Source organism: Ambystoma mexicanum, chromosome 4p, assembly GCF_040938575.1.
Source record: "Ambystoma mexicanum isolate Mex_15411 chromosome 4p, UKY_AmexF1_1, whole genome shotgun sequence".
In the NCBI taxonomy this organism is placed as follows: domain Eukaryota; kingdom Metazoa; phylum Chordata; class Amphibia; order Caudata; family Ambystomatidae; genus Ambystoma; species Ambystoma mexicanum.
Genome location: NC_090927.1, coordinates 302,758,886 through 302,782,912, shown reverse-complemented (window position 1 = coordinate 302,782,912; position 24,027 = coordinate 302,758,886). Strand labels below are relative to the sequence as shown.

The window sequence follows — 24,027 nt, the reverse complement described above, 5'->3', positions numbered from 1 at the left end:
AACCAGAGGGGAAAAAGGGACTGGAATAGGTACTCAGAGACTGAAAGAGGTGGAAACAAGAAGCAACCCTGCCACCATACCAGAAAAAAGAGACAATAGATTAATTGCAGTGGAAAAGGGATTAAACCTCTATTGGCATCATGGAACACACAGGGTTTTGGACATCTTTACTCGAGGGAGAGTAATTTCCTAGTGAAATATGAATTAATTTGCATACAAGAGAGCTGGATCAGAAGAACTCCGGTGTGTGAAGGCTATCAAGTCTACATAAACCCGGCACTGAAAGGACCCTTAGGAAGACCTCGGGCAGGACTGGTAACCCTAGTGAAGGAGCATTGTCAATTGCAAGTACCAGAGCACCAAACCCCGAACCCGTTCCTACAGATACTCAAAGTGGTGAAAAACAGAGGTAGAAATGAAAGGAGACTCCTTCTAATAAACACATATTGGAACCCCTCAGAAATAGCCAGGAGTAAATATCTAATGGAGTTAATGAGGGCTATCGGTGCAGCAATGTTAGAGGATGAGGGCCAATTGATTATTTTATGTGGGGACCTAAATATTAAACTGCTGGATAAAAAGGGACTGTTGAAAAGAAGACCGACTCTGCCGCCTAATGAAAAACTCTGGCTCGCAGAAATGGACACCAGGGAGATGTCCATGTTGAACGGTCGAACAGTAGGGGACCTCCCAGGATCAAACACCTGGACAGTGAACTCGAGGGCGGCTTGCCTTGACTACTGTTTCGTTGCCAGAAACATCTTACCCTGGATAAACTCCTTCAAAGTAGTCCATCAGATGGTTAGTGACCATGCTCTGCTTGAAATTGAACTTCTCTGGAAGACGGAAGAGCCTAAGTACCGAAACTTTCCTGAATTGGTGTTATCGGGCGGACACACAAGGCTAAAAATCAAAGCGAGCTCTATTCCCCTACTAGTAGAGCAACTGAAACACAACGTCGAAGAAAACCAAGACACTGTGGACTATGGTTGCCTTTTGAAAGAATTTGAGATTAAGATCGGCCCTAACAAAAAACAAGAGGTGATAAGGAAACATGCATACAACAAAATTTTGGTGGTGAAAGGTAGGGAAGACCGTACAGAATTGAGGCGTCTGTGGAAAAGCTCCCTCATTAATAAAGAGGAACTCATAAGACTCTGCAAACAGGCCTATAAAAACTGCCTAAAATCCACCAGGATGTGGAGAGCACAATTAGATGCTGAAAAAATGATGGCAGCAATAACCACGTCTAACTCAAGGTCCTTATGGGAGATAATCAATAAAGGGGGAGAAGTCCAGACTGCATTGACATCTAGTAATGTGTCAAAGGAGGATTGGGTGAAGTTCTATACAGATATCTTTCAGGAAAAAGACCCGATTAAGACCGAGCAAAGATCAGGAAATGTATGGTCAATTGACATTGAACGGGAAGATATCCTAACAAGGATACAAAAGTTGAGTTCATCTCGAGCGGCCGGCCCAGACGGCATCTCTAACTGCATGCTCAAGGAAAACAAGGAAGAGTGGGCAGATTTCATCTTAATATTATTCCAGCAAATCTTAAGAACACGATCAATACCCCAATCCTGGAAGGAGGCCCTAATCGTACCCATATATAAGAAAGGAGATCATAACAACCCGAGGAACTACAGGCCTATCGCCCTACTCGACTGTATAGGGAAATTGTTCTGTTCCATTCTGCTGAGAGATCTGAAAAATTGGGCAATAAAGACAGGGATCCTCGACAAGAGGCAAACGGCATTTATGAGCGGCATGGGAACGTCATTGAACCTATTCATCCTGAATATACTCAAGCTACGAGCATTAGAACAAAAGAGAAATATATACCTGGGCTTCGACGACCTGGCACAGGCCTTCGATGGGATCTGCAGAGAACTTACATGGGCTAAATTAAGAAAGTGGAACTGTCCGCAGGATCTGCTTGAGGCAATTCAGGAACTATATACCAATACTTCAGTTCAGATAGTTGTCACTAAACAAGGAGACCTGACAGAAAAAATACCGACATCTAAGGGCATAAAGCAAGGGTGTGCACTGGCACCTTTCCTGTTCATTCTGTACTTAGCAGATATGAAAGAATCCCAGGACCAAATCCGTGCATTTCCTCCAGTATTTCAGGATGAAGCCCTCTCATGGATGGTGTACGCAGATGACGTCGTATTTGTGGATCAAACCCCCATAGGTCTGCAAAGGCAAATTGTGGAATTTAAGTCCTACTTAAATCAAAATCATCTGAAGGTCAACGTAAAAAAATCCATGATCTTAATAATGCAGTCGGCGCGTGGAGCAAGAGCCAGAAAACAGAAAAAGGGATTCATCTGGTCATTGGACAACCACCCACTGGAAATAGTGGGCTCAACAGTTTACCTGGGGGTACTAATCAATAAGAACATCAATGAGCAAGGGCGATTAGATTCCATCAAAGCAAAGCTGAAAAAACTAACTAACCAGGCTCGAGCTCTCCACCTACGCTATGGATCCTTCTCAATGCTGCCAGTAATCACATTTTACAAACAAAAGGTAGTGGCAAGCTTAACATACAGAGCAGAATCCCTGCTTAATCTCCATTGGAAAATATGGGATGTGCTAGAGGCATCTTTCTGGAGAAGGGTACTCAGGCTCCCGAATTGCCTCCCTGTCTTGACAATAAGACACGAACTAAGACTACAATCGATGGAATCAACGGTCCTGTGGAAGACCCTTTCCTTATACCGGAAGTGTATCCTCGATAAGCCGTCCATTCCATTCGAATTGCTAGCCAAAAAAGAGAGAAAAAAGAAAGACTTCCATTTTGAGGCATGGAAACAGAACTGTAGCAAAATATTAGAATATTACCACATCAAAATTGCAACGCTAAAAGAAAATCCTGAGAAAGCGAAGAAAAACATGCGGGAAAATGACTGGATCTCCACGGATAATCGAAAAATGCAGAACACAAACTGCCACAACTTTACGTGGGAAAGAAGAGCACTGATTGAACCTCCCCCCTACCTATGCCGATTTCCCTCTTCAAAATATAGGGATCTATTGATGAGATGCAGATTAAACATCCTGCCAACAAGAGAGGTCCAATGGATAAGGAAACAAATCCTAGTGGAAGACGCAAGATGCCGTTTCTGTAATGACCCGGAGATGTTGGAAACATTGGAACATTGGCTGTTTTTTTGTCCACAATTAAGCGCCCAAAGGAGCCTATATTTAGGCGAATGGGTGGTTAACATAAATGAAACAACGGCTGAGGAATACTGGGAACGAATCATGATGGTGCAAAAAATCGGCCCCACCCTAGAAGCCCTAGGATTCATAGAATCGATACTAAAGGGACTAAAGGACGGAAACGTGGAATCTTAAGAGGACGGACACACTTTAAAACATTAAGCATAATGATGGGGGGGGGCTGGGGAAAAGGACTTGGATCTTCTTTCTTTTGTTAAAGGTTGAAAAGAAATTTAAACAATAAAAAAAAAAAAAAAAAACATGAATCCCCTGTGTCTGCGTCTCATTCCTGGCACCTCGCATGGTGCACTTACTTGTTGTGCAACAGACACACATGCATCATATTAAATGATCTTTGCACTCCAATTCCCTCAGACATTTTTGGCACAGCACAAGGGTCGGCACTCCCGCTATGCCTTTTCACCCTAACATTGACACAACCGCTCACATTAGTTCAAAAATAAGTACTATAACTTAGCATAAATGCCTGTTTAAAAGAATTTGCTCTTACATTTCTGAACACATTGCAAGAACTATTACTGTAATCCCCTTCTAAAAGATGGCCCAAAAAATAATCTTGTAATACTTCAAGTATTACAGAATCAAGTGACACATAGTGTAGTCAATGCAACACCGTTTGCTCACTCTACCCCATTTTACGTAGATTAAATTAGCTGCTACTACAAGCCTTAATCAATTTTTATAATAGTAATGCTTACCCATAAATGCCCCTTTCCTAATTGGAACAAGGCCAGTAAAGAGGGGATTGGAACACCTCTAAGCGTAGGTCGGGAGGCCTGCTATGGGTAAATCCAGAGCCAGTACTACCCCATAGGGGGATGGTGGTAGTGGAGAGGGCCCAAATTCCCACCCCCCTTAGGCCAGCCTGTTTTTGGGCAGTTCCCCTTTGTCTCACACCTTGCCTCTTAAACAAGGCGCACGCCAGATTTGTTCTCTATTTTTTTCTAGAATCATTGTATGTGGTCTGAGAAGAAGCAAGTAGCGGCAGAGAGAGCAACCCTCCAGTGTCACCATTCGAAGCAGAGAACCAGTGCAGAGAGAGGGGCCTGGCATTCCAATGCCTACACGGCTGTGAGAGAGGCCGCGCTACGCTCCCCAGCGCCGGCAAGAAACCCCCTTAGCTAGTGGCAAGCTCCCTAGACCACCTGGGACTAATAAAAGGGTCTCCCTGCCATGCCTATGCAGGGGCCTACTGGGTTGATATCGTCATCTACAGTTCTACTTGGAAGGAACATCTACAGCATCTCACTGCCGTCTGTGACCAACTGGGAAAAGCCCACTTAACCACCAACCTGGCCATATGTCAGCTCACTCAGTCCAGCGTCAAGTACAAGGGGTTTCAAGTGGGAAAAGGACAAGTGGTACACCAAACAGTAAAAATAGAAGGGGTCTAGGAGGTCCCCAGACCCATTACGAAGGAGGACAAATGGGCTTAGTCAGCTACTATTGCCGATTTATTCCAAATGTATCGGAAAAGGCAGATCCCCCCAATTGACAGACTGGGGAATGATCATCCAAACATCATCCTGTGGTACAGCAGTACACAAGCCATGTTAACCAGCTCAAGGAAGCGGTATGTAAGAACTCCATACCAACCATGTCAGACTTCTCGAAGGAGTTCAACGTTTCCACTATTGGCCTTGGGGAAGTGTTATCGCAAGTAGAAGATGAAGAGGGGAAGCCGATTATGTATATCAGTCGCAAGCTATTCCCTAGAGAGAAGAAATACCCGATAATTGAATTAACGCCATAGCTTGCAATATTATCCGACTGTCCGACAGTTCAAACTAGTGATCGACCATGGTCTGTTAGTCTGGATGGCCAGGAATAAAGATACAAATCCTGGCATCCTGAGACAGTTCTTGGCATTACAAACATTCTCATTCAAAGTAAAACAAGCTAAAGTAGACTTCCTCTTTTGATACACTCAGTCATCTAGTGGACAGGGATAGGGGGAAGAGTCAGAGAAAGAGTGGAAGTGTGTGACAAGGTGAGTTGCCTGGCCTTCTCAAGAGGGGTTGTGAACCCCGCTAAGCCTGAGGTGGGAGGCCCATCAGGGAGAAATCAAGAGCCTGTCCTACCCTAGAGGATGGTGGTAGATGAGAGGGGCCAAATTCCTTCCCCGCTCTTGTGCCAGACTGTTTATGTGCAGTGCCCCTTTGTCTCACACCATACCTCCTATACAAGATACTTGCCAAAATGCTTCTATTATTTTCTAGAGTCAACACATATGCTCTGAGCAAAGGCAAGCAGAGGCAGACAAAGCGCAGCCCTCCATCACCACATGCTGTCTGCATTACAACACCAGAAAGATGGACTGGAGCGCGTGAGAGCAATTCTCCAGCCTCACGCACTGCCTGTGTTGTGCCTTCTGAGTCTGAAAACCAGCTGAGAGAGAGGGATTCAGCATTACAATGCTTATGGTGCTGTGAGAGAGGCCATACAACACTCCAGTGCCGGCCGCAAATGCCCTCAACCAGCAGCAAGCTCACTAGACCACCAGGCAGTAAACAAAAGGGCACAGACACCCACACAGATTGTACTTACCCTAGGGGAGCCCAGACCAAGGACATCTAACACTAACTGGACATTCTACTCCCCGGAGCCATTACTAGTCCACGAAGAGCCAAAGTGGAGAAAAGAGCTGGGGCTTAACCCACTAATTCACATATTTGTTGCTTGTAACACATTCCAGGTGGCGAAGACAGGGCCAGATTGGTCAAAGGAAGTGGTCCAATGGCAGGAAGAGCGGGAGTTAAAAGAGAATAACAGGATAAAGGAAGTTGCAAGTTGTTTGGTTGAGGTCAGAGGAAGGCAGACCAAGAGATCAGCAGGAGGAGGGAAAGAAAAGTGGAGTCTGGAGGTGATTTCTGGAGCAGATGTGGTATTGGTTAGTGAGTTTAAGTGGTATTTGTGTGTGTCTAGGAGAAGAGAGTAGGGAGTGCTTTTGTGAGTGAAAGGAGGTTGTTTGAGTAGAATTAGTTGTAATGCAGAGGATGGAGTCGTCGTGCAGAGAAGGGAGTCATTGTACCAGGAAGGTAGTAGTAACATGAAAGGGTGGATGCAAGGTTTCGAGAGCATGGGAAACATCGGTGGGTTGGAAGAGGAAGACACAGGGAGGAGCGGTAGTGTTGAGTCAGAAGGAGGAGAATAGTCAGAAGAGAACACCAGGAACTGAAAGAGAGAGGAATACACTTGTGTGAAATCAAGGAGACCGAGTCGGGTTGAGTGTCTGTAAGGCACAATTGCTTTCCCCTTTTAGACCACTTACCCCTGGATAGAGTATGGACAGTTAAGTCTATGAGGGAATTCAGATAGAGAAGGTGTTCGACCTTTAGGTTTAGACACCTATCATTATGAAGAGCTAAGATATTATAGTGGACCTGCTGTATACACTAACCTGGGGAGCAGAGACACCTGGATTAGGAAGGATGCTTATAAAGCGCGCTCCTGTGATGGTACAGAGGTGTGTGCCTGTGCGCACTGCTGATTCTTCCCTGCGCCTGGCCTGCTCTGGGTATAGCCCACCTCCCTCTAGTGCCCCTGGGTAGATGTAGTCTGGTATGAGGTGCACCACGTGACCATAGGTGACAATACCACCCTCGTTGTGAAATCAAGCCTTTGAGGCTTGCTGGAGGTGCGCGCCACCAGACGAGCTGCCATTTTGTCTGGCTGCACGGTCATTTTATCCTGCACTGCGAAACGTGTTTGATGCGTGTCGACTAATGCCCCAGGCCTGGTCCCTGCCTGTCTGCTTTGGAGCGTAGGTTCGGACCTGCCCTGCACCTCAGGTGTGTACCTGGGAGGCAATGTGCCCTTTGATAGGACTCCGGTAGTGCTTTCCATGCTGCCTGGAGGCTCAGGCTTGCGCCCGGTAGTAGAGCATAGCCCCTCTGGGGTTTCCCAAGTACCAGTGCCCTCAGGCCCCTCAGTGCTGGGACCAGGACTATCCGTGGACCCCTCAACTGTGAGGCTGGTAGCACGGCGAGCCTCGGTCCCCTTGCTGGTACTAGAGCCTAATAGGCCCCTCCCGCTTGGTTGTTTGCGGGGTGCTTTGGAGAACAATATACTTGGCTTTGGTTTGGTCATCCTGCGCACGTACTCCTTGATCTGCCCTGGTGGTTATCTGGAGAACAACTCACTCCACCTGGGCAACCTGTTCTTTAGTATCCATGGAGTAAGCGCATTGCATACCGAGCAACCGTCCCAGCTGTGGTCTTCACACAGGCACAGGAGGCAGAGCGCTTGCGGAACTGAACTGGGGATACATCGCAGGCCGGGCACCTGCTAAAGCCCACAGCAGTCGACATGCGGCAGGGAGGGCAGTAGGCACTGGAGGATGGATTATTTATATCTCTTAAACAAAGAAAATGTTAGAGAATAACTAGAATATAGGAACAAAATCTCCCTAGGGAAGATCTGGTAGCTTGGAATTATGAGGAAAAAGGGACTCAACCACAGCTCAGGTGAAGAGGTCTGCTCCCGTTGATGCAGAAAAGAAGACTGAGGTGTGGCGCTGGTGGGCGAAGTCAAGGGAGTGCATGCTCCCAGGCCCACGCCCCCAAGCACATCCAAATGTAAAGGGAAGGCGATTTTTCTGGTGAAAAAGGTTCCGTTCCCGTCCCTAGCGAGGGACGCCTATACAGAATGGAGGAAAGGGGACAGGACGTAGGAGTGGAAGCATGGATAACATAACAAGCATTGTTCAACAACTAAACAATGGTTAGAATTGAATGATAGGATTCTTCCTTAGAGGTGCTCTTGGAAACAGAGAATGAAGCCAGTTAGCCCTTCACTGTATCAATGTGTATCACTGCTTTAACCGATGAAAGCAGAAATTCTAGAACAATATGCAGACATGACATCAGGTCTAGGTCTCTCTAACGGTACCAAGAACAAGATCTGTGCCACTGACAAGTACAAATCGACCTTCAGGATGATTGACAGCTCCCAGAAAGTATCACTTCCATGTTTCGATACCTCACCTTTCAAACCCCAAGCATTGAAGTTCTGCTTGCGCATGTTGGGATGAAGGAGACCGTAACAGGAGATTACTTCTATGAGGACCTTTTGAGGGTGGACACTGTATCAAGTCATATGGCAAGCTATCCCAGCCCAGTCCAGGGCAATCAAAAACATAGCTGCTTTGCAAAGGTCCAAATTCCTCAGGACCATAGGTATAAGTGGAAAGGGGGAGCATACACTAGGTCCAACTGAAACTCCTACAGTATCACTAGGGCATCTCCTAGTGATCCCTAGCGGATATGCCCTTCAAAAGAATTGATCACATATATTTTTAATTATGCACTCGTTCACCTGGAGAAGAATGGCTTTGCAACATGTTCATCAGTCTCCCATCACTGAGAACCGCACTTAGCTGATTGTGGGCATCCGTTTGTACATTCTGATTTCCCATCAGATGGGCTGCCCTGAGGTAGTTTCCACCTTCATGTTCAAAACTGCAACTATGTGTTATCACAGATCTTGTAAGAGAACCCTAAAGAACGACAAAGACGGCACATCCTACCCAGACTTTTAAAAAACATGCTCTTCCAATATCAACCAACATCTAACCAATTAGGTACAGGAAAAAAATATTTTTGTTCTCTGTGGAGGTGAACCGCCACCACTTTCCTGATGATTGTTGGGGGTGAGGTCTACCTGAATGGTAGTGTAGTAATCGGATAATGGGTGCAGCTACAATGAACATCAGCTAATGGTGATATTTGCAGTATGTTGGCAGTTGGTAGCATGCATCTTAACGATTGCCACTAGCCAATCGTTAAGCTATAGGGCTTGGAGTATCGGGGCGAGGATGATGATCTTGAACCTGTCCTTCTAGGAACTTGTTGGGCAGCCTCTGGTCCAATATGAGCCAGAGAAGTCCATCCTTCTTAGGGGGATCTGTGGGAGAAATACTGTGTCCTCATATAGAACATTACTGAAAGTGAGCAAATTGCTCTTCCAATGGACCACTTTCTCCCACAGTGTCTTGGGAAATGACAAAATGCGTTCAGTTTCAGTCCTTAAGAGAATATGCCAGCAACCCCCACAACCTACGCATTGAAACATACCTTGATAAGCTTTTTCTCTTTTCTTCTTTTCAGTTTCAATGTACAGTTCGGAGGCAGCTTTAATCTTCTGGACCCATGCCGTCCTAAATCAACACAGGAATTTTATTTGATCATTCATTTGATTTGCTCAATCATCATCATTATTCAGTATAAACATTCACTACCCGAAGAATTCCAAAAGGGTTTTTAATCGTTGGTTTAATTTGAATTAAGCAGGTTATCTGAGGCACAATTTATGGTTTTCAACCAATATTAGACAGACAACAGTACTCATCGGGAGTATTTGTGTCAGTCTTAATTGCTAGACAACAAATTGTTAAACAAATTTGCAATACAGGTTTTCAATTTAAAAACGCAACTGCTTTCTGTTTTGCAGATTCTCTCTTTGCATCTTCAAGGTCAGTCAGATTTAGCAGGCTTCAGATAAGGACAAAGGCATTTTCTGCAACCAGCCAACCTACCAAGTATTTAAAAGGGAGTGACAGTGACACATTTTCACACCTTTTTTAATTGGGGCGGTCTACCCCGACGATCAACATCAGAGTTCCATAACAGTGGATGTCGGACTTCTGAAATTTGGACATTGTCTTTTGCTAAAAGTGAACTTGACTCCAATTGTTTAGTTGAATCAATGTGATCACTGCGCTGCCCATAATTCTGCCGACGAAAAATGTCGGCTGCAATTACGGCGCGGCACAGTGATCATATAGATCACTTCTGCCCGCCTGCACCGGCCTGCAATCCCAAAAACCACCCCTGCCCCCACTTACCTTTACTGCGGTGCACTGCTGTGTGTGCTGTCAACATCCTTGTACCCCTCTGCCATCAGCTCCTCTTACTTACGTGGTGCAGTGCAGAGGCTACAGGGTCCTTTTTATTTTTATTTTTTCTAATCTTATCCCCAGCTTACCCCTGTTACTACATCCAAGGAGAGCAGGGGACACCCCTGTTAAGACGGATTTCTGAACTCTGTCCTGGAGGGGCAGATGTTCAGAAGGCCAGCCTAGTTTCTTGGAACAGGGTAACCTCTGGACAAGCCAGACCAATCAGGGTAGCGATCGGACCAGTCAAGACTAGGTCTCAAGAGGGGTGAGGATGACTGAAAGCCCACAATGAGCACACAAAGCAAGGACGCTTACAAATTACTGCAAGCAGGTGTTATATTAAAAATATATACACATTTATTACAAGGCCTTTGTAACATTGACCGTAGCGAGAAATCACAATAAAACTCAAGTAAACCAACACATACCAAACCAATACAATATATATACAAATACAAACGAGTCTAACGAGTTAGACGCACAAAATGTGTAGACCACCTAGATGGGGAGGAAAACAGGCAGTGCGAATAATAATTAGACCCAGTCCGCCTTCAGAGGCACCTAACTAAAAGGAAGTCCAAGCCCTACGAAGAGTGGAGCCTTGTGCTTAAAGGTCCCTGCACACGCTGGCGCCAACGGGCAAAAAAGGGAGTCTCTTCGAGGGAATCAGGCAGTTTAGTTCGGTGAACAAATGAAGATGAACAGAGCTCCGCGACTCAAGCGCAGCCTCCACTGTGGGCAGAAGCAGAGCACAAGTACGGAAAGGCGTGCTGTTAGACACAGTGGGGAAAAGCTAAGGGCTCCTGCAGGAGGGTGACCAGTTCCTAGCGATGCTACTCACCGGTCCCCGATGCAAGCAGACCCAGGCTTCTCCGCGTCAGTTTCAGTGCTGGCAGGTTCAGATAGGAGCAGGGGACGTCTCGGCATCGTGTAGATTCCGCAGCAGCAGAAGTTGAGTTGAGGACGTCCCAAACGCAGTGAACCCGCACAGTTTGTTACCACAGCAGGGCAACGGAGCGGCCGTGTGTATTTCAACCAAATGTACACTACTCATTTCATACCTGGGAATGCCAAGTGTACGAATCGTGTGAGAGTGACAAGGACTCGTAATACAACACAACCTGACGGCGGTTACAGAGCAAGACTCCTGGGTAGGCTGGTCAGTCTGCTGGATGGCCCAGAGACACTTCTGAAGGCTTACGTGCAGGAGATGGTGAAGATGCCGAGAATAGTTGTTCCCAGTATTCCAAGGATCGAAGTACCAGTACAGGCCTTCTCGTTCGATCAGAGGTAGAAAGGGTTTCACAAAGCGACAGCAGTGCAGAGGAGCAGTCCTTCAGCGGGTCACCAGTGATTCCTCGGTTCAGCCTCGTGTTTGCAGGATACTTGGCTCCTGTATCCCTTTGTTTGTGAGAACTCAGGAGATCGACATGGTAGTGGTGTTTCCAGCCCCCTCTTATCCACGGTTCCCTTTGCGCCAAAACGGAGGGGACCCAATGGGGGATCTGCTCACAAAACACTCACACCATACGTGGACCTATCACGGACCACGGAGGTCCCAGGCATTCACACCACCCTAGACTCTCTGGCACCCAGGATGTGTATTTGGACCAGACCACATCCTGGAGGCACACACAAGGCCTGTAGAAGCCAGCGAACGCATCTGTGTTTTGCCAGAAAGTACATGCCTAAATAAGGAAGGCCTCGGGTCGGCTCGACCTGGGGAAGGTGAAGGGGGCAAGATGGTCAGCGGACAGGACAATGAGCCTCGTGGTCTGGCCATTTTGGGAGCTAGGCCACCATTTTGGGCTAAGCGCGAGAAACGCGCTTAAACGCCAAAAGGAGCTCAAAAACACAAAGAAACTATCGCTGTCACCAGTCCCGTCCGTGATTCACTTGCACCGTTCGTTAACAATCCCAAGAGAATATCTAGGGCCAGCAGTAGACTAGAGACCCGAAGAGAGCAGTAACTTAGCTTACAGTGCCCTCTTGTGCCATGTTGCGCGAAAACTGCAACATGATAAAGAAACTACGGAAAACAATGTTTCCCGGTACTGTCTTAAGGGCATGTCAGTTTCCCCGTAAGAATGGAGCGAAAGCCCAGAGGGGTGCGGCAGAAGGCTGCACTTCTCTGGCAAAGTCTAGATCCTCGTGAAAACAACAGCAACAATTTTAGGTTGCCACATGGAAGGAAAATTACCCACAATTAAGAAATCTTTCCTAACAACCCCCACAATCCCAGCTCTGCTTGGGCGCAGTAATGGGGTTCGGAATTTTTGTACCACGCTCAGGCGCAGTTTTAGTAACTAACGTTGACACTATATTGTATTCATCATTTACAAGAGCATTACCAACTTAAATAAAATACACAAGGGTGAAAGTGGGAACAACCCCGGATAAAAGTACAGTCCCACGCATCGCACCAATCAAGGTCAGCATTTACAAAATTTCCTTTCCAAGTCCCAAATTATAAAAAATGTGATCAATGTGTATTCTTCAAGTATCCATGTCATTAATGACATAGTTCCAATTTGCTTAACGACAAAGGTTCTTGAGAAGATGCAGAATAAAAACATGCTTCTTCTCTGTGTACATAATCAATGAAAATGTATCACACTTTCATAAATTAGTAGTGCTTATTGTTCATTGAGGCAGTAATCGTCCATCACAGCTATTTCTCAGACTTTCATCCACCATAGAGAAATTGTGGCCCTTGCTTATTTTTTACGTTTGTATACTAATGTAATGTTTGTGTTTGCACAATTTGTACCTTTGTTTTTAGAACATTGAAAAGAACCGTGAAGGATCTGCTAAGAAGACAACCCCTTTGCAACTTTCTATTGAGTTGTTAGTGTGAGGGCTAGAGTTAGGGTTTTGACACAACGGTGGAATTATCTTTATATTGACATCCTGGCGGACCATTTAAGATTTGTGTTGAGGCTGGGAAACCCCCTCTTAGCCTTAGGCTTAGCCTTAGGGCGAGTGAGGCCTTTCCCCAACCCTCCTTTCCTTTAAGTAAAAGTATGTAGCAACAGAAATGTCACCTGTGTGTCAATCTCTCACTACTGCATCCCCACACATTGTACCTATAAAGAGATTGGGGCAGGGGTGGAAATGTAGGTAACCTAGTACCGAAATACTGCAAGACACAATCCTCCCATTAAAACCCATATGTTAGGGCAAAACTATACTGCACAATAAAGGGTGATTCAGCGATATGTAAAGCTTTCAGCTTTTTTTAGTTTATAGTGACAACAAGATTTTTTTAAACATCTTTAAAAGCTTACCGTCTTCATTAATGTAACTTCACTATTATTTATAAAAACAGTATACGGTCCAAATAGAGGGAACTCTTATAGGGCAACCTACTACTTTCATTCCAATATCATCCCCGGTGAGTACCACCCTTTTGGCTAATGGTTCAATACGGAACGCAAAAAGCTATGTGTGACGGTTCCCCATTAAGCTTTAGTATAGTTCTTGTTCAATGAAAGTAGCCATTTTTCATTTTAAAAGTTTTCATTTGAAGTCAAAAAGCACACATATTAAGGGCTAGGTGGATGACAACCTAAATGACTCCATCAAATACTTTACGTGCTTCAATTCCAACAAGTGTCACAGTGATTATCTTTCTCTGACATAACATTCAGTGCCCCAAACATTGACATACATCCTCGAGCCAGGGATAATTCTAGTCTGGTTGGTCAGAGTTCGCAAGCAGAGGGAGAACCCCAGATCAGTGGGAGGCAAGTATTTTAGAATACATTTTCACATCCATGTTCAGGAGAGATATGTTGTGACATGTCTCACACAATGTACAAGCAGAGGGAGAACCCCAGATCAGTGGGAGGCAAGTATTTTAGAATACATTTTCACATCCATGTTCAGGAGAGATATGGGGTGACATGCTCCACACACTGTTCTGTCCCTATAGGGTTTCACTATCAGCATGGATAAATAATCTGACATGGAGTCAGAGACCCTCCCCAAGACAAAGGAGTTAAAGAGGGCTTTCAATGGTTGTAACAGGATTGATTTAAATTGTTTATAAAATGTAGCCGAGTTACCATTGAGTCCTGGAGTTTTAATCAATGGGAGTACCTTCATCCCCTTCTCTCTCTCCTCTATAGAAATCCCCTGCTGCAAAATCGAACTAGACTCTTCTGAGATGCAAGGTAAACCAGCTTAATGCAACAAAGTGCACAGAGAAACATCTTCTAGTATTTTCAGTTTGGCGCTCTTCTCTGAGCACAATGTACCAACAGAATCTTAGATTCTCTAAATAATTGCTAGTTGTCTGGCACCCGAACTTGTTAGACAGGTACCTATTTGCCTTGTTGCATTTAGTAAAGTACCCATGGCCGCAGCAGACCCCATACCTATCACCTGCGGTGTTCCCCAGGGCTCATGTGTCTCCCCGACACTGTACAACATATTTACCAAGCCCCTTTTCGATGATTTGGATCATCTCGGTGTCACCTACACTAATTATGCAGATGATACCCAGACCCTCCTTCCACTTTCTGGAGATTATGGATAGGATTCGGCCTTGTTAAATAGGGTGTACATCATCATCCAGGCATGGATGGCCACTCATGGACTATGCCTGAATGATGATAAAACAGAACTCATTATCCTAGGTACTACACTTAATATAAAGAAACTTGGCCCAGCTTACAATTCCTTCATGATTGACGGAAACAACATTAAAGTTGGACAGGAGGTCAAAACACTGGGATTCTACCTAGATTCCAATTTTTCCTTCAAAAGACAACTGAGCTCCCTTGCATCCTCCACGGCCTACACATGCAAATTAATCCGCGCAGCCAAACCCTTCCTGTCGGATTCTAGTTGCCTGACACTCGCCAGAGCTCTTATTTGGTCTCGTCTTGACTACTGTAATGCCCTTTATCTGGGATACACCAAGGCTACCACCAGCAAACTGCAAACCCTTCAGAACAATGCTTTAAGAGCAGCTCTGGGCATTTCCAGAAGGGAACACATTACAAATCTCAGCCAACAGAACAATTGGCTAGCCACTAAAGACAAAATCCTTTTAAAAACGGCATCACTCATTCATAAGTCCTTGAACAATGCCGCCCCAACTTACCTGATCAACAGATTCAACCGACAGTCTTCTTTAAGACCCACCAGAACCGCATACAGAAATTGTCTATCTGTTCCCTATTACACACGGGCCACCATAGGGGGCAACAGCTTCCCAGTAAAAGCTGCTTTGTTGTGGAACTCCTTGCCTCCAAACCTTAGAATTGACATGCCCTACCAGAATTTCCGCTCACTGGTAATCGCATGGTTGAAACGTGAGACCCATTAAATTTGAAGCGCCTAGCACCTACTGCATATGGTAACCGCTTGTGCCCTCTTGCTTACCTGCCCGTGTGCCTCCTATTTACCTGTATATAATCACCTGTATATAACGGCCTGCTGGCCTACTACTGATTTGTATATAACATTAGTGTACTTTATTCTTGTATTATGTATTTTCTGTGTACTGTAACTACGTTTCGAATATTCTTGTAAAGGCTGCGCCTTGATACCCCCGGGTACGCTCACGCATTATAAATAATAAAAACAAACAAAACAAACAAACCATTATTTGGTTCTCAAGAGAACCTGCAGTGTGGTCCACTAAGAATGCCTGCAGGAGGCCCCTTGCTTGTATGACTTTTTGCCAATGTCGAGGAGTGGCTGTTTCCTTGTGGGCTTGCTCTGCTATACAGTCCTCGTTCCTCAGTGCAGACAATATCTTTTCCCTGACACAGATATACCCAGATATCTGTTCTATGAGGGTACCCCATCAGTACTGCCTAGCCTAAGATGTGTCCCAAAATGCTCCCAGGTAGCTTCTCCAGTGTTATTTACTGAATTGTTAACAGAATTAGCACCCTGGCAGGGGGAAATAGCCGATCAGGTGGCTAGGAACATGGGCTTGAACTGGCGATGAAAGCCTGCGTTCCATGCCGGATGTAAAAAAAAGATCCCAAAAGATCGAATTACAAAATCACAGAGCACACTTGCCCGTATTTTATAATTTGATCTTTTGGGTTTTCACACATTTGTCCCCCGCAAATCCTTTAATGTCGGGGACACCCCCGCAACCTCCGGTCCCCTGTTCGGTATTATGGGCAAAAGATGTAATCTACTATGCTTAATGCACACTAAAACGTGCATTCAGCATTTTAGATTTGTTCTTTTCATTCATTACCTTCCAATGCCGCCTGACGGCCGGCTCCACTGCTGCCATCTTCCCCCACCTTCCACCCCCCCTTTTGCATCCCCGCTTAACGTATTTCTGCGGCAGAGGCACTCCCTGCCACTGCTGCTGCAGCTTCTTCACAGCTCCTGCCGGCTGCCACGGAAAGGGAAGAGGGTCTATGTACGGAGCCCTGCCTTCCCTTTCCATGGCAGCCATCTTGGAAAAGTATTTTCCTTTGTTCAATGGAACACGCGTTTTGGCAACCTGGGGGTGCTAATAGCCTTAATCCCCTGTTACAAGTGTTGGAATGGGGGTAACAGCCTGGTGCTCTCGTTATCCGCCCTCACTTGGATTGGACTGATAAGTTGGGCTGCCGGGACGTTACCGCCCTGTTCCAGCCCTTGGAAAGGGGTATGAACGCCATATTGTATCTACTATCACCAGATTACATTTTAATGATTTATATAACTCCCATTCTGGAGCATGTGGTCCTTCAAAGACAAATTGTGCAAGTATCAGGGCACAGTTCAAGTGCACTTTTTGGCCCATTTCAGATTATGCCATCCCCTGCAACCATCCCTATGAAGTCACTCGTTGAATATGTTCTGTAAAAATGTGAAAAACATGTGTAGTTGCAGCCATCTACAAGGTTAATTTCTTCTAATATTCACTTTAACGTGTTCAAATTCCTCAAACACACTGGGGAAGAATGCCTTAATTTGTCCAAATCAACATTACCACAGTTATCAAAAAACCCTGAAAAAAAACTTCTTCTTCTGAAAGTGTAGATAATAGGGGAAAATCATGTAAAAAAAACGGTCTGTTTTTCATTAGTGGATAAATAAATATCACCATCAGTAATTTAGTTCTTACATTATGAGATATATTCTAACATGTCACTATTAACTGCAACTGGACACTTTCATTAACTGCAAATTACTACTCGCTGCCTTTTAGCATTAATTGAAGAGAAATGTCTCCGTTTATATATTTAACAACCAAGATTACATACATCCCTGATAAAGGTGTGTCTGCTGCAGTAGTGGAATACCTGAATTCAGGTCCAGCAATGTGTAGAGAAGTGCCCTACTATTTTTGGAGAAAGTTCAAACCCTGTATGTTTATGCTGACACAATTATATTCTTTCATGGGATTAATTAATCCCAGAACCAAATAAACCTTGATCTGCCTAACGGTTTAGCACTCAAGGCCCACACCCTGAACACCTAGGTCTCCCTCACCCACCTGCCGTCATTTCAAGTAGAGCTCATACCAAATCCCCACAGACCCAGTCCCGCATTGCTCACTGCCAGCCCAAATCAGGGTAGCCAAGCGTATACTATGAACTTTAATCAAGAACCCCCTTCCAAGCACGCAGTCAGGGAAAAAGACCATCCCACCATCCAAATCAGAGTAATAAAATCAGGTAAACAACATATAATGCAAACATGTCTTATAATAAAATAACACCCATATGTTAGCCCGTGGTTTGACCACTAACACACAGAGCATAGCCACAAATCAGGAATAGCAATGAAATGTAATATTAATGAACAAATCATTTAAACAAAATATTAGAAACTCACTTGACTAAATCAGAATTTTCAAAGGTGCACTGGAGAGTACATCACAGTGGACAAAGAAATATAGATCAGCCACCTCCAGTTCCATCTCAGTCTGACTGGCCAAGTCTCTTGGTTCTGTCGGATTGCCTACACACTCTTCCATGATCATCATTGCACACATGTGGACCTGCTTGGCCCACTGATAACATTGCTTTGTGTAGGCCCTTGTATATCAAACAGTAACGTACATGGGAACCCATATGATAGTCATATTTGTTTTTGCCTTAAGCCGTGCCATTGCTTGAGCCAAAGCCTTTCCCTTTTGCTTTTGCAAAATGTTCTTGAAAAATCTGGAAAACATGAACGTTACACCCATTGGGCAAATGGGTCGATGCTGAGAGCAAAAAGTAGAAGGGGGGGAGGGAGGACACCCCTTGTCTAGTACCACTTTGAAGGTTATTTGAGATGTAAATACGATTTCTCCTTTTTTACTGATTCTCTCAAGAATCTTCTCTAAGTTTGTAAAAGTGAACGATGGCAAGCACATTGGGTATCAAGCCTTTCGTTTGTTGGTACAGAGAATATACCCTGCATGTTCTGTTCAGTATCATTACACAATATTCTACTGGCTGCAAGCCCTCCTTAATGAGGGCTTGGATATAAGCGTGCAGGATTTCCGCTTTAAATGTTGTGGGTACCCGGTTGCACACATGCTGTTACAATGTGACCCATTTACAGCACCTTCCAGTTTGTCCATAAGTCTGCAGCATTGTTCTTCAAAATGTATCACTCTGGCTGCCAGTTCTACTGGTTTGTGATTTAGGAAGCTCCGACTCCATTAGAAGGATTACACTCCTTTTTCAGTGGCTTAAAAAGCCCTTTTAATCTCTGTAACTGATTGTATTACTACATCTCCTGTATTGTAGCATCTCTTTCATGTTGCTTGACTTAGGGTCTTCTGCCTTCGGTGGAACCATTGTTTGGATATGCTGCCCTGCATAGGATGACCGCTGTGCCCCAAATTACTATACGAGTGGCGATATGCTAGCCTACTGCTTTCTTACCTTGGAGGTGCATAGTGAGAATGTTTAATAAGTGAAGATGGCACGAGTCACTGCAGTTCAGGCAGCTCCTAAACCACAGGATGAGTTAAGAGATGGGCAGGGTCAAGGCAGTCAAGCCATCATTAAAATCAGCAGGCCCAGGCGCTAATGGCAAGGCCCCTTGTCCTGTCATGGAAAACACAATCGTGGCATCTACTGGGCTGCAGTCCAGCGAGATCTACCTGGGCATCCTTTGCGTAGCACAAGTAGGGCCTGCGCAGAATATCCTCAAGCCCCCCACCAGGAGCATCAGGTGTACTCTTTGCGTCTGCAGGGAACAGGGGGTCACTAATTTCCTATATGACCCAAAATACCATTCCTTATACTCCTACATCCCACCCCCTTTCCTCCGTGCTTATGGAATATCGGTTTGCGGAAGGGGTCAGGAACAGCATATGATGAGAAGGGGCATTTTCTTTATTATTAAAGCATTAGCACATGCCGGTGAACATTAACAGACATGTGCATGTATACATCTCTCGTGCAGGCCCCCGGCCCCAACCAATAGTTCCTTTCTCAGCATGTGCTGCAGTTATGCATTTTGTCCTTGACATGCTATACAAATGCGTCTGCATTTTCTCTTTTTGCTCCCTCGAGTCTGATGCCTTGCTTGGGCTCAAGAGGTTGTGTTAGTTGCAGCAAGCGGTTCCATCCATGGAACCATCACTCTTTTTTGGTGTGTCCGACAGGGCCATTCTTGATCTTTGTGCTTCCACCACAACACTTTTCCAGTTTCGCTTCTCTACCAATAACTTAGGTGCTGGCAAGTGCTGGCACATGACGTTTAGTGTTTTGCAACCGCCCACTCCCCCATGGAGCTAAAGTTGTTCATGGAGAATACAAAGTAAATGTTTTGTAATGTTCCAGAGCAACCATGCAAGGTAACGCGCTCCTCGTGTTGAGTGCCACTGGATTGGGAGGGGTTCCTTGGTCCATAACATTTGTGTTGTAGGTTTGCTGAGTCTGAACACCAAAGTTTGTTACAGCAACCTATCACCAGCCTTTAGGCAGAGGTGCCAGTCTCACCTATAGAAAAGATTAACTTCCCATTCGTTCCTCGCTAGGATGGGTGTTCAGGTCCAAAATAAAAATCCCTCTTCTCTTCAGGAAGACTGCTTTTAAACCCTCTGAAAAACCCATACAATTCCCCTAGTGCGCAGCCTCCTGCACCACACTCGAGGCCACTCAAGAGTTAACTCCTATTTCCGTCGAGCTGGGGCACCCTCTGGTGGCACATTGCACACTTGGGATATAAATTGGGTATTTTCCCTAATTTCTGTTAACAGGGATCAGTATTTAAGCGGGAAAAATTCAAAGCATCAGCAAAAAACAAAAACTGATTACCCGCCCTCTCTGTCCAGAAAACGATGCAGATATTGGTACTTCACACATAATGATTCATCACGTGATCATTTTCGAGGTCACCGCCATGAAACATCACATACCTCAAACATTTCCTTCAATAAATTACATTTTATTTTAAAACACTAACATTTATTTTCCAGCAAAGCAAGTGTGATGTCAATTAACAATCATTAAAAAAATCTAACACTTCCATGACATAATCTTGATCAAGAGTTACAAAATAAACACAACAAAAAAAGGGGATAAAACCATTTGATGGGGCAAGACTGGAAAAATGGGATGGCCATAGCTTGATAGCTTCTTGTTATCACAGAAACATTCAACATAAGTATCTGAGAAGAACTATAAGAGAATTGATGAAACTCTTAGACACTCTTTGGTACTGACCTCACACTTTGGTCAGATAAACATTACATCACAAGTATCATTCAACACCCAAAATTCTATCTCAAGCTAAACTACAATTGCTGTTTAGAGACAAAAACCAAAACCACACAGACAGAATTTGGTATGGTCTTTTTTAGATAGTCGACATGTTTCGGCTACTTTACCAATAAGGCACTATCTCTATGTGGCTTTTTACGTTATTCTGTTGGCCTTCTTCAGGACGGGGACATTTGTTTTTGTTTTTGTGTTAATCTTCTATACCCCCATGGTATATGGTAAAACGTACCACATGAAAAACAAGAAATGCAAAACAAACAAATTCATGACTCATGGCGGGACTTGATGTCACTACATTTCAACAGTTATTCTAAAAAAACTGAAATTCTAAAAAACAGTTGTTCTAAAAAAATATAAATCTGTTTTTTTGTTATTAAACTCATTGCACAACCCATCACATTTAGGGGCAGGTGATGGACCAAACTAAAATTCTGCATTTAAAGGAAATTAAGGACAATAGGCTTAATTATTCAAAATTACTGTACTATCAATAGTCTAGCACTATCTGTATATTCAGCTTCAACTTAGTTCCTGATTTACTAAAACATACAGAATCCATTAATCCTCAGAAATGCTCTTATTGCGATGTTTTCAAACACTTGTTTATTTAGCGTTTACCTTTTCAATTTCTTGTAACAACACTTCGTTAGATTCCAGAAGCCCAGAGGTGTTGTCCTTCCAGCAACTTGACATTGCACACTTGACAGCAGTTTTCTTCACATAGACCTTGCCCAGTGGCACACTCGGTGCATGTTCAAGTTTGAAGACTATCATTTTCAGTGAAGAGCTCAAAAAATAAGACCCCCCCCCGCCATGGCTTCACTGAGCAAAGCAGCACCTTCTTCCGCTGAAGTAAGTCTGGTTGTGTCGTCTCACAGCAGCACCTCATCCAAACACGATGCTGAGGATGCGCATTACATATATTTCTTTGCTTCTACTGAGTGGAGAAGGCAGGTCTTTTGGACTTTCAAAAGGAACAAACTTAATTCAGGGTGGACAGGTCAGTCCCATAGGCTACTAGTATGGGATTCTCATCTACTCCATATCTGGTTCTGTATCGAATTAGGAAACGTTTCAAATCCTACGCCAGATGCTTTGCAGGCCAGGCAACCCTGGATCCCTTCCATCATCGAGATCGCCACAACAGGAGTCCTTATTCATGAAAAAAGAAAACATTGCATGATGTGGGCCTACTTCAAAGAAATTATCTATCAGGTAATGCCACGGGGCTATCCAGCCACAGTGGTCTTGCCACCTCCTTCTCAGGCACCTCCAGTACAGCTGACTGATATGGTCAGTCCTTAAACCCGGTGTCATCAACTCCATCAGGTATGGTCCCCTAACAGACATGTCCAACCCGAGTAAAGAAAACAAAAGCTCCAAATCAGTCAATCAGAGAATTCTGTGATGCAATCCTGAACATCATGGGATTCTTAGAACTAAAAATGCCCGAACACACTCCTACAGAAACAGGAGTGTGAGGCACGGCTCGGAAAGCAAAAGTGGTCAGGAATGCCTCTGCAGGAAGGAAATAACCAGAAGACAGGCCTTGTTCGGTCATTCAGCACATTTCCCAGTAGTTTCTCTCTTTGAAAGTGTCTTTCTGTACTCCAGTGGATGGGTTTGAGCAGAATGAAGAAGGCTGCCAATGAATAGGAACTTTCAAACACAGTCCTGCATCAAATCATTCAGTATTGGGGGTGGCCGACAGCAGGACTTTTTGCAAATCAGGACAACAGGAAATGGCCAAAGTGCTTCCTGGAAGAGGTTTGAAGAGGATTCCTGAGGTGCTGCCTTTCTCCTACACTGAGATTACAAATGCCTCTATGCCTTTCCACCACTTTCTGTGGTTCCCAAGTAGTTAGCAAATGTCAATAATGTCCAAGCTCATTCAAAATATAGAAACCAATACAATTATTTAAACACTTTCAAGAATGATAGAACAATTATATAAACATTCTTCACCTAGAAATAGTTTACTCTTGGCAACTAGTTTCCATCCAAAGAGGACCTTAGGGAGCGTGCCCTTTAGTCAATTTTTAAGGTACAGAATAATTATTTCAGCTGATGAGAATTTCAGAACAGAATCAGTGAAGTTAAAAGAAAAATGTGTTCAAAGGAAATATGAATCTGCTGTGATTGAAGCTTTAGCAGAAAGGGTTGAACAAACTTCCAGAGAATTATTGTTGACAACGAAACCTTAGAAGAATGACCCGTCACTCGTATTTGTGACCACGTATTCTCTTAAAAGTCCAAACTTTAAAAAAAATCATTACTAAAAATTGGCATGACTTGACCCTATTCTTGATGAGTTGTTTCCAAATTTACCATAATTCGCCTAGAGAAAGAGCCAATCCTTGAGGAACTACTTAGTGAGAGCAAATCAAGCTCCTAGAAAGAAGAGCAGAGTTTTGCACAGGGGTACACAAACTTGTTGTAATTGCCAAAATTGTGGCAATATTATCAAAGGCAATACTATTACTTACCCATATTCAGAGGGAAAATATTGCTCTGAAACATTCCTGTACATGTGATTCATTCAATGTGGTAAATGGACTCAACTGTCCGTGTGGGTTTTTTTATGCAGTAATCACAACACGCAAAGTAAAAACCATGTGGACTGAACCCAAGTAAAATATTAGGTTGAAGAATTTGAATTCACTGATAGTGGTGCATTTTGTTGCGGCAAGACACACAATTGCTCAGTTAAAGTTTACTGTTCCAAGAAGAGGGGGAGATCGGAGTACAGAGCTTCTTTAGAGCAAGGTTTTCTGGATTCGTTTGCTTGACTCTTTGTATCCAAGGGGGATGAAGAATGAGTGGGATTTGTCCAGCTTTCTTTGAGACTTTCTAATAACATCAACTATCCAGCAGACTGATTTTGTTGTTCTGATGAGGAAGATCTGGTGGAATCAATGTATATCATGGACAAGTTACTGGTTATACATTACAGAATAGGATATTAAAAGTGACTGACATATGTATGTAAATGTGATAGTTCACTTTATTTAAAAACAGTGAGTGATAGAGACATTGTACACGGGTATACTCAAGAGAAAATTTGAAATAATAAATCAATGGGCCTGCGTTTGTTAGCTAATTATTGCACAAAAAATATGATGCTGCTCAGGATTTGGGCAGTAACTCTTGAGTTGATTGGGTATTTCCACATTTGCA

General features: G+C 44.2%; 1 protein-coding gene across 6 annotated transcripts in view; it reads right to left on the bottom strand.

The window, feature by feature from the left end:
- ITSN2 (intersectin 2) overlaps positions 1-24,027 on the bottom strand; it is a 2,589,317-nt gene that overhangs the window by 44,813 nt on the left and 2,520,477 nt on the right. For all 6 annotated transcript variants that reach the window (XM_069605851.1, XM_069605856.1, XM_069605854.1 and 3 more), the window contains one exon: positions 9,333-9,415. In XM_069605851.1, coding sequence (XP_069461952.1) covers positions 9,333-9,415 — 83 coding nt within the window. The remainder of the gene's footprint in view (positions 1-9,332; positions 9,416-24,027) is intronic.